Genomic DNA, 12173 nt, shown 5'->3' on the forward strand with positions numbered 1-12173 from the left:
TGGTGTCCAAGGTGTTAGGTGCCGATGTGCTTCCCAAACATGGATTTCAATTACATTTTAGCATCGCAGTGGTGAGGTTATTAGACGAATAATAAAGCCAGCTGGATCTACATTGAACAGATTGAGCTGTTTGTGCCAGCCGTTGCTATCGATCATGAGTGTTGCGATTTTGAGAGACTCATCTCGTTGGGTTCTTAGACATGCTTTTGTTCCTGAATGATGGTGAAAACACTGCTTTGAGAAATTGCAAGCTCTGAGTGTTATGCTGATATCCTCCACAATTACCTCGTCCTGGGCAAGAGTTTTGGGTCGGTCCCACGTGCTGGCCACCCTGACCTTCGATAGTCATCAAAGGACTCAGATTCACGATTAAGTCCCTCACACGTTTGCCTGCTGTTGGCATCAAACACGGTAACCAAGCATTGTGGATTTATATGGAGCTGGCACCTTCTTTAGATGACACATCAATGCTCAATTTCATCAAGATCAATAATATGATGTAAGAAACCAAAATGGATTATATTCTAAAATGTGAGATTATTAAAACTACCAGCATATAAGCAAATATGTAAGTTTATAAGCAAAAACCCCAGGATCGAAGGTGCTAATGAATGTTCAAAACACTTTAAACACTTCCAGGATTTGAAAAAGCATTACAAGCATCGATGACACCATCAGAAATATTTTAAAAATGGAATTTTGAAATTGAAATGCTTTTTATTTGACTTTATGGAAGATGTAAATCAGTTTCTTATATCACAGTTATGCCAAAATACCTTTCCACATCACAGTGATATCATAGTGGTGCTTAAGGTTTGTTAACGGAAAATAATCTTTCTTCCCAAACGCAAAACCGTTCGTATTACTTCTTATACACCCTCCCACCAGGAGCAGAACGATACAACACACATTCACATCGAGAGAATTGGGTCCTCATCCCAACTCCGAACCACAGCGACAATGATTTATTTTCATTGCAGAAAAACTCCCCATGCACACCCCAAGAACCAGTACAAGCATCAGTACTGGGACCATTCCGTCTTGTGGTTCAGGAGTGTCTAGAAGTCAAACAAACAAGTAAACACAAACAAGGGTCAGGTCAGGTCAGGTATGGGAGCATGCTTCAGAGCAGCGCGTTGCTGCGTCCACTTTCCGCCATTACTCCAGGGGCCTCCGTCTGGCAATCTCCCAGGCAGATGCCTGGCCCATCCCCATCTCCTTGAGATGCTGATAAACCTGCTGCAACCACGAGGCACGTGGTCAGCCCATTGGCCTCCTCCACTCACGAGGCTCCCTCACTGAGAAAATCTGGTGAGCAGGATCAGCGTCAGGAAAACGAGCCACATGTCCATACAGCCGCAGCTGACACTCACAGACTATGCAGGTAACAAATTTCATTTGAGTCTCAGCAACCACTCGTTAGACACAAAGTCTGACCAGCGATAGCCAAGGATTCTCCAAAGAGACCTGGTACCAAAGGAATTAAGTCTTCGTCTCAGATCCCTGGTCAGAGTCTAAGTCTCACATCCATAGAGCAAGACTGGAAGCACCAAGGACCTGAAGAATGACTTTTGTCCTCCCGCACAGGTACCGGCTGCGCCACATCACGTTATCCAGTGAATCCATGACTCCTCAGGCCCGACCCAGACGTCTGTTGACCTCTCGCTCACAGCCAGTACAGACATGAATATCTCTGCCAAGGTAAGTGAATCTCTCCGTGACCTCACCATCCTCGCCACAAACAGGTACAGACAGGACAGCAGCATCCAAGACTTCATTGAAATCCTGGATCTTCGTTTTGATCCAGGACACTCATAATCCCAGTGGCTCCAACTCCTCATTCAGCACCTCAAAGGCCCCCAAAAAGATATCTAGAGTCTCTGCAAAGATGACTGCATCATCTACGAAATCAAGATCAGATATCTTGACATTCCCAAACGATGCACCGCAGCTTGATCTCTCCGACATCCTTTCCAGAATCCAGTCCATACAAGTGCTGAAAAGTGTGGGGGCCAGTACACCCCTGATGAACTCCAGTAACAACTGGAAATAAGTCAGAGATGGTACCACCACACCTCACAGCACTCTCAGAACCAGAGTATAGTTCAGACATCAGATCGATAAGTTTTGGTGGCACCCCACGAAGACCAAGAATCCTCGAGAGGGAATCCCGATTCACTGAATCAAACGATTTGCAGAGATCAACATAGGCTGCAAACAGCCCCTGCTGAAACTCTCATCTGCGTTCGGTGAGGACCCGAAGAGCAAGGATACGGTCAATCGTTGACCTCTTTTGTGTAAAGCCTGACTGCTCTGAGCGCTGGTGCTCAAGCAGATGGTGACGAACCCTATCAAGAATTATCCAAACAAAGGGCAGCGTCACCCCTCAGTAGTTGTTGCAGTCTTGGCGATCACCCTTCCCTTTGGAGAGAGGGATAACAAAGCCCCTCTTCCAGTCAGTTGGGATGATTCCTGTGTTCCAGGCAGAGCACAGAACTGCATGCAACGACACGAGAACAAATTTTCCACGATCCTGAAAATGTGAAAATGGAAGTGACGATCCTGAAAATAGCCCTCAGAACAAAACTTTGAGAACAAGAAAATTTCACAGCTTGGACCATGAATCATGACCCCTTGTCAAAACAGAGGTGGATATTTCAAGCCCTGGGATGACTCGGTTACACGTTCTGAAACCCAAATATGATGATAGCAAAGAATGACACACGCATGCAAACACACAAACCAAACTATTGCAATATCTCCATCACTTTCTGCGTGGCGGATGGGCTAATTATAGTATGATACCTGCAATACAACATTCCCCACCAACCGGAGATATTGACATATCTAACAGCAATACAATATTAATCACCAGAGGGTGACATTGCCTTGAATTGCCAGGTAATAAAACATTTATCACTAAAGGGTGATTTTGCCTTAAATATAACTGCCATACCTTTAATCTACAATACCACTAAAGGGTGATATTGCCTTAAATCTTTCTTACAAGTCAGCATTCTCTGACCACGTGACTGCTATGAAAAAAGCTTGCAGTGCAATATTCTCCACCATTTAAAACTAATTCGTTGGACACCAGCAAGAGATGAAGTGTGTCATTAGATGACACACATCAGACCATGTGCACCGTCTATCTGTGGTATAGACATATTAGAAGAGCTTTTGATCAATTTTGGATATGGTGGGATTTGCTTGTGCCTTTGTGACATTTTATTTGGTTGTGGGCAAACCATGGTGGGATATTTGATCTTACCTCTTGACTATTTCTACCTTTACCTCACTTCCCCATTTACTCCCAACCCCTTTTGCCTTTTTTCTCCTCATTCCCCATTTCCAATTCAGCAGCACCCCCACCCAACCTCAACCACAAACAAATCTCACACCCAACTGTGCCTCCATAATATAAAGACAGCTCCCGAACCTACTTTTAAAACATGCTCAAAACTAGAACACATTGACATGCTTTGACAAACTTCAAGAAGACATAGAATTTCTTCATAGTAATTATATGGGGGTAGGAGGGGGTGCGGGGGGGTGGCACGGTGAAGGGAGTTGGATGATGAACTTGCTTTAATGAGTCGGCCTTGGCAGAGGATGGAGACAACAAGTGGTACAATACCAAGAGTTTGAAAATACCTGAAAAGCCTGCAACCTTTGTCTGGGCAACTCCAAATATATGGGTTAATGTGGATGTATGGTTGCTGTCACTGGTAGTCTGTTTAGTCTTACATACAGTTCCAGAATGCTGTCAGTTTATCAAGGTGTAGGGTTAGGGTTAATTATCTGACAACTGAACTTGCCTATGCCTGGTGTTGGCTTAATGGTTTGGGGTGATGGGCTTGGGATCCGAGGATCCTGAGTTGAAATCCCCCTTGGCTGTTGAATTAATACCAGGAGGGGTTGATTCTGTCTGTCATCCTTCCGAGGTCGGCAAAATGAGTGCCAGCATGCTGGTATACTGTGTCAGAGTGGCGACCCGTCCAGGATTGTGCCCAATAGCCAAGGAGACAGCTGAGGCAGCACCAATGCTCTGCACAGAGTGTGGTTCCGATGGATGGATGTAACCTGCCAGTAGACCCATTACTGATGCAGCTATTGTTTCAATTGCTCTCCATACTTTATATTTTATATATAAAGTTTTATTTTATATTGAAAACTTTATGCACGAAACCTGCATAAAAGTGAAACGACCTTTACAAGTGAGCTTACGTGCTAATTTAAGAATCCATTGGTGTTAAGGTTGACCAACATGTGTGTAATGCACAAGGATATCAGGACAGGTACCCGAGGATTGGAGAGAAGGAAATATTGTTGCGGAGCCAGGTATCGGTTGCGAGCACGACCGCTAGGTGGGGCGGTAGGGTCGACTCTACCGAACACCCGGAATCTAGATCGTACCTTTCGGAAAACTCCGAGGGTACGGGTCCCTTACCGGACCGTGAATCATCAATAATTCCACCACGTGGTGCAGGGTTATTTGCCAATCTTCAAAATACCGAGAGATCCACGTGGCGAGTTACCGAGTATTCACACCCTCGACGGCACTCGTACGAGTCGAGCCGTTAGCGTGCCCGACCCGTGCGCAACCCGAGCGGATGGTTGCCGAAGTCCCGTCAGTCCAAATGTACATTTACAGCGGCAACAGCCTTTATAATTCACCAACACGCACCATGCTAAGCCAATGGAAGAAACACAGCAACGAACTGATACATTTAACAAATGTATTTATTTATAATGGGGGAAAGGGGGGGAGCACGCAAGAAGCAGAGTTATCCGACTATAGAGATGCAAATATGTACAGCAAAGAGCACTTAAACAATTCCTACTTACAGACGGGCCCACCGACAGACACACACACAAATACCCAGAAGGACATGTACCTGTCCACCTCGTGTGGTTCGGCTGACACGGGCGAACCAGGCCAACGTCGAGATGCGATGATAGAATCCAGAGCTCCCTTCAGCGCTCGTCCCGGCAACCAAAACTCCCCTCTGTATCCCAAACCGTCCAGAAGGCAGGAGGTTTCTCTGCCACTTCTCCAAGTCTTTGAGTTGAACGTCAAAGCGAGGGCTAACTCCACACTTCTTCAACCTGGCCATCAGATTGACCACAACCTTGCCTGCTCATCAACTATCTCAAAAACTCTCTCTAGTTCACCGACAGAGAGACGGCGTGCAACCGACTTGCGGTTCTTGTGGAGGAAGGATCTCTCCTCGTCCGATCGTGCCACCACCTTATTCACCCTTCTCCGGGGGGAAGGGGACACCTCCACCCTCCCCGCTCTCCCTCACTGGACGGTTTTGGCGCGCAAAATCGGTCGTCGCCCTGTCATTGGCCAAAACGAGCGGCAAGTCCGTCGATTGGCCCAGGGGCGTGGTGACATCACGCAGACTGCCTTTCTGATCGTCACGGGGTCTGATTGGCTGAGCGGCGGCCATCTCACTCGTAGCACGCTGATTGGTCGAGGGCCGTCGCGAGGCTCCTCCTTGAACTCCGCCCTCCATGGCGTCAGCCAGAGCGAGTTGAAGGTGAGGGTGATGCTGGCGTTGTTGTAGTTGATGTTGGTGGTGTAAAAATAAAAGAAAACCCTGACTATCAAAATAACTTCGCAGCGCAAGTACATTCAATTACCCATTAAACAAGGGATGGGGAGCTATCTATCCACATTTACTTATTGAAATAACTGAGCTATAGGACCTGTATGTTGAGTGCTCATGACTTCCAGATTCATAACAATATAACACCACTAGCTATTTAAAAAAGGATCCAGTGAAGTTTAGAAACTTTTGACCTGTTAGTTTGACTTCTGTTAATTAAGGAATGGATCGAGAACCATTTGAAAATTTTCAAATTGAAGGTAGTCAGCATGGATTTAACAAAGGGAGATCATGTTTAACAAATTTACTGGATTTCTATGAAGCAGTTACTGATTGGGTGGATGAGGGAAGGGCAATAGATGGACTATGTCTCGACTTTCAGAAGGCATATGATGAGGTGGTATCTCATCAAATGCCTTCTGAAAAAAAATCATCATAGGAGGTTGTTAGCTAGGTTGTGGACTGGCTGGTCACCTAACGAACTGGATTGGAAATTGGCTTCATGATAGGAAGCAAGGAGTGGCTGTGAATGGATATCTGGCTGCAAAGAAGTTCAGCAAGTAGTGGGGTACCTCAGGGATCCGTACCAGGACCATTTTATTCATGATTTACATCAACGACTTGGATAGTGGGGTGAACAGTAGGCTTTCCAAATTTGAAGATGGCACAAGGCTTGGAGGTAAGGTGGATAACAGAGAGGATGGTGATCAGATTCAGGAAAGTCTATATATTTAATAGATTGAGAATATTCCTAATAGAATAGGGGGTAGAGGATAAGCAGAGAGGACAGTGCCAGGCAGCTATAGGTAAAGCAAACGGGGTTTTGGGTTGTATTCATAGCAGGATATATTATAAATCAAAAGAGGTAGTTTTAACACTGTGCAGGTATATATTGAGGTCTCATCAACAATATTGTGTGCAATTTTGGTTGCCACATCTAAGGTAGGAAGGACAATAACTACCAAGAGAGGGTTCAGCGTCAAGCTACAATATTGATTCTGGGCCAAGCTTGTCTTGGCTTTGAGGAACGGCTGAAGTAAATAGGACTTTATACATTAGAAAGGAGGTGAATATGAAAGGATATGATGGTGATGTTTAGGGGCACATGCTCCAGCTACATGGTGCACAGGCTCCTACCATGTTGCCACCACCAACGTTTGGGTTTAATTGGGACTTTGAGAAGGATAAATTGGTAGTAATCCTGATTTATGACTGGCATGGTGCTATATTGTGTTGAAACATAGACTGGCATTCACCACTCAGTATCACTCCATGAGTAAAGATGACTATTCGTCAGTAATTGCCTCAACTGCAGTTATCAGGAACTGCATGAATGTGGCTGAAACTTCATAAATCACAAGGGTTCCTATAGCATTGCGATCGTGGACAGTTGTCAGAGTGGTCATTGTGTTCTTGGTCACCTCCCTGACCAAGGTCCTTCTTGCCCCGTTGCTCAGTTTGGTTGGACGGCCGGCTCTAGGAATAGTCTGGGTAGTTCCATATTCTTTCCATTTCCTAATGATGGAGCTCACTGTGCTCTTGGGAACTTTCCATCCATCCATCCATTGGGACCATACTCTGTGCAGAGCATTGGTGCTGCCTCAGCAGTCTCCTTGGCTATTGAGCACAATCCTGGATGGGTCGCCACTCCGACACAGGATACCAACAAGCTGGAACTCATTTTGACGACCTCGGAAGGATGACAGGCAGTCAACCCCACCTGGTATTAATTCAACAGCCGAGTGGAAACTTTCAACACTCCAGAAATTGTTTTATACTCTTCCCCAGATTAGTCCATGAGCCAGAAGAGTTGGTTGGTACCATCTGGGGGGAATAATTCTCAGTGAGTTTTGGCAAGGTATATAACCCTGGAGTTAGAAAATATGTGATAGCATTGCATCGGTGGTAGTTTTTTGTGTGTTATCACCTTGTTTATATGCCTACCCTTAAATAAGCTTTTGTGCAAAATGGCCAGTACAAGGTAAGACATCCTACTTCAACTTAACTTTTTTTTTATCAGTCAAACATTAACATTTAAATTTATCTCACCTTTTGCTCGGATCATTTGCTTCTCAACAAAAAGTGCTAAACATGCCGAGGTTGAAAGGTACGTCATTGGTGACACTTGTATATCAGTGTCTATTTCCTGTGTGATAAATCATACCGCCTTTAGAAAAGTATTTGTTTATCATTTACTGTGGAAAGTAAATAAAAATTCTGGAGCAACATAATTACATGGGTGTTTCGCAAATTTATTAAGAAATCCAAAAATCTAAATTTCTTCTTTGTATGTTGTATATTAAGATCAGCATAGCAGACAATGATACCCCACGCCGCAAATGAAAAAATACCTAATTTGGACAGATTTATGGAGTTTGGTCGATGTCATGATATTTTCCCTGTTGTTATTGAAGGATACTTTCCAAGAATCAAACAAAGGTAAATAATAGCATGTTCATGAACAAGATTAATGTTTTTTCCCTGTAATTTCTCAAAAAAATACAGAATTTCAGGGATTTAGACACTCAATAATGCACATATGAAGGTATCAAACACTTGCATTACACAATATAAACCAATAAGACAGAAGCAAGATGGTTAATCATGTGCAATCTGATGAATGAGTCAAAGGTGAAAATGAAACACAATCTTCTGTTGTAGGGCATAAAATTACAGAATAGAAACACAAATGTGGTGTTCCACACTAACAAGGCCATTACCTAGGCCCAATGTGTTGCTGATAAACATATTGTCTTATGAACCAAAGACGGGTCCTTTATAGTTTTTAAGACATCTCTGATCATATGCACTGATTGTAAGTGATATAAAATGTTCAATATGAACTTAAAAATCATAATCATTATCCAGTTCTTCAATATCCTCATCTAAACTTTCCCCATCGTCTGACTCAAAGATGGATATGTTCTGCAATGTATCAGCACTGGATTATCAGTGCCTGTAATTGCAAACATTAAATGCGAGGCAAGTTTTAACAACTGTTTTGAAAAGCAAATAATATGAGCTATGTGCCTAACAATTTTCAAGAAGATATAGCCTATAATAAGAGAGAACCATTAGTTTTAAATAGAATGTCTTCTGTCTTCGGCCGGTTTCAGAAAAAGGATGGGGTTACTAAACGGCTAATAACACACAAAAGGCTACCACCAATGCAATGCTATCACATAGTTTCTGACTCTAAAGATGTGTACCCTGCCAAAAATTATGATGAGCATTATTCCCCTCAGATGGTACTGGTGGCCAAAAATTAAAATGACCAGGTCTGGCTCATGACCTCATCTATGCCTCCTCACAATTCTATCTTGGAGTTCTACGGACAGTTCCTTGGACTTGATGGTAGAGTTTCTGTTCTGACATGCACTGTCAACTGTGGGACCTCATATAGAATGGTGTGTTTCTTTCTAAATAATGTCCAATCAATTGAATTTCCCACAGTTGGACTCCAATCAAGTTGTAGAGAAATCTCAAGTATGATCAGATGAAAATGGATGCACTTGAGCTCAATTTGGAGTGTCATCACAAAGGGGTTGAATACTTATTGATGCATGACATTTCAGCTTTTCATTTTTAATTAATTTGTAAAAAAATTCGAAAATCATGTTTTCACTTTGTCATTATGGGGTATTTTGTGCAGATCGGTGACAAAAAAAATCCACTTTTAACTCAGGCTGTAACAACAAAATGTGAAAAAAGTCAAGGGGTGTGAATACTTTCTGAAGGCACTGTATTCTTCTCCTGGTTAATGCCCTCCTGGTTAATCGCACTAAAACCAAGTGTACTGCCCAGCTTCATTATTTTGTCTTATGGAACCACCTTCTAAATGTTCAATCCCACTCTTCCCTCACGCACTTCAAGTTAGCAGCACACCATCATCTCGTGTCATCCTTAATCCCAAGATTCAATCTTTTTCAACCTCCATTAACCCCTCCCATCCATTGAGACCATAATCTGTGCAGAGTGTTGGTGCTGCCTAAGCAGTCTCCTGGGCTATTGGGCACAATCCTGGATGGGTCACCACTCCGACACAGGATACCAGCAAGCTGGTACTCATTTTGCCAACCTCAGAAGGATGACAGGCTGAGTCAACCCTACTTGGTATTAATTCAATGGCAAAGTGGGAATTGAACTCAGGACCTTAGGATCCCAAGCCCACCACCCTACCCATTAAACCAACACCAGGCATAACCCCTCTCCCACTCCCACATTCAACCCTCATACTTACAGGTAACTGTGTTCATCCCCTCTTGTTCATTAATTAATTCCATGCTTCATGTGTCCACCTGTTGCACTACTGCCAATGTCAGTACATTGCCTTTTTGGTCTTGTCACTTCACTCTTTCATGAGCCTAGATTTGGTCTGAGATATTTTTAATGATAATCAACAGCAGCATCAGAAACTCAGTAAAAGTGATTCAGAGTTTAATATTCACAACTTGGTGAAGGAAAAGAAGCAACAATCAATATAATTTAAAACTGACCAACTCAAGGCAAGGATATGAGGAAAAGGGATCAAGGATGAGTGGGGGTCAAAGATATGAACATTTATTAGCATATGTAACTGGCCTCATATGAAGTTGTCAGATATATTACCCAGTAGTTTCTGGCAAATTTTTTTATGTGGCAACAAAATACTTCTGGTGCACCTGATTTTACTCATCTCCAAAACGGTATAAATACAAGAAGTTAATTGGCTTGCAAGGCAAACAATATTATTTTACTCGATTTCATCTTGTTCTTCGACCTGGCAGATGTCATGCACTCTCATGTGTTTCTGACATTCGTTTGAACGCACAAATGTTTTTTCACATATTGGGCACTTGAAGGGCCGTTCACCTGTGTGGAGCCGCATGTGTGTTTGGAGGGAACCGGACTGTGTAAACGCTTTTTCACAGAAAGAACACTTGTATGGACATTCCCCTGTGTGACTCCTTTTGTGGATCTCCATGTTGCCTGACTGTGCAAACTCCTTTCCACAAAAAGGGCATTTGTATGGGCGGCTACCTGTATGAATCCTCATATGAACCCGCAGGTCATTTGATCTTGCAAACATCTTTTCACATTGCAAGCATTGGAATGGGCGCTCTCCTGTGTGAATTCTCATGTGAACCTCCACATTACCAGATTGAGCAAAACCCTTACCACAAACAGAGCATTTATATGGGAGTTCACCAGTATGGATCCTCATGTGAGCCTCCAGGTTACGCGACTGTCCAAAGCCCTTCTCACATACAGAACACTTATACGAGAGCTTTCCAGTGTGGACCCTCGTGTGGACTTCCAAATTACTCGACTGACTGAAAGCCTTGTCACAAAAGGAACATTTGTACGGGTGCTTCCCAGTGTGAATCCTTAAGTGCGCTTCCATGTTACCTGACTGTGCAAAACCTTTGCCGCAAAAGGAGCACTTGTATGGACGTTCCCCCGTGTGGACCCTCATATGAACCTCCAGGTCACCAGACCGTGCGAATGCCTTATTGCAGACAGAGCACTTGAATGGCTTCTCCCCTGTGTGAACCCTTATGTGTTGGTGCAGTGATCTTTTATGTTTGGTGCTGTAAGGACATTGGCTACATCTGTACTTCATCGGAGAAGACTCCTTTGGGTGCCTCTCCATGTGGAGTTTCAAGGTAACCTCGTTGTTGAAGGACTGAGAGCATCTGGTGCAGGAGAACTGCTTCACAGCCTTCATTTGTCTTTCTGTGGATATAAAGTGAAAACCTCTGCTGTAACCACAAAGAACACTTCGTTTTAAACAAGGCAAACACACAGAAGTTCATGAAAAAACAACTAATTCATACAGTTGTGCAAGATTCAATGCAAATAACTCTTGTCGCTCAAAACTATTTTTCACAAGCATTAGCTCAGCAAAATTATATCTTCAAAGGCTGCTCTAGACACAACTACCATGATTATATAAACACCTTTGTAATCTAATTTAATTAATACACCTTTTAATTTAAGTCACGTGATTATTTTTCGGTAACCGGATAAACTGGAGACGGAGGAGCCTAAGTCACGTGGTTGAGTTATTGGCATTCACGGTCGGTTAGTGACCCGCTGCGTCACAGATTTATCCGTGTGCGACGGCCTGTGACTCTGCGGAGTCTGGTGGGAACCCGAGACAGTTCCCCCCCCCCCAGTGGTCTTCTCACCCAGATCCCCGGCCCGCAACAATATATATATATATATATATATATATATATATATATATATATATATATATATATATATATATATATATATATATATATATACATACATTATTAAGGATTCAGCGGTGGCGGGATTCGCACCCGACTCTTGACCCCAGTGTTAAGGATTCGGACGTCACTTAACAGCACTGCCGTCTCTGGGGTTATAACGCCGGCTGGTTCGGCACAGGCCACGGGTCACGCGCCTTGAATCGCGATACCAACGTACACCTGGACCTTACCAGTTGGGGGAATAGACCCCGGTTACAGACTGGTTTTGTCAGAGACCGAGCGAATTGTGCCAGTCAGTAACCATTTTGGTTTTATGTACCAATCGAGCGAATTGTTT

General features: G+C 43.5%; 1 protein-coding gene across 1 annotated transcript in view; it reads right to left on the reverse strand.

The window, feature by feature from the left end:
• Window positions 1-12173, reverse strand: part of LOC147031866 (uncharacterized) — a 111382-nt gene that overhangs the window by 90215 nt on the left and 8994 nt on the right. Inside the window, exon 3 of the mRNA XM_085850145.1 lies at window positions 10352-11330. Coding sequence (XP_085706271.1) covers window positions 10352-11330 — 979 coding nt within the window. The remainder of the gene's footprint in view (window positions 1-10351; window positions 11331-12173) is intronic.

This window comes from Eptatretus burgeri, chromosome 2 (assembly GCF_056783735.1).
Source record: "Eptatretus burgeri isolate ZD-2024b chromosome 2, Ebu_testis_v1, whole genome shotgun sequence".
Lineage (NCBI taxonomy): Eukaryota > Metazoa > Chordata > Myxini > Myxiniformes > Myxinidae > Eptatretus > Eptatretus burgeri.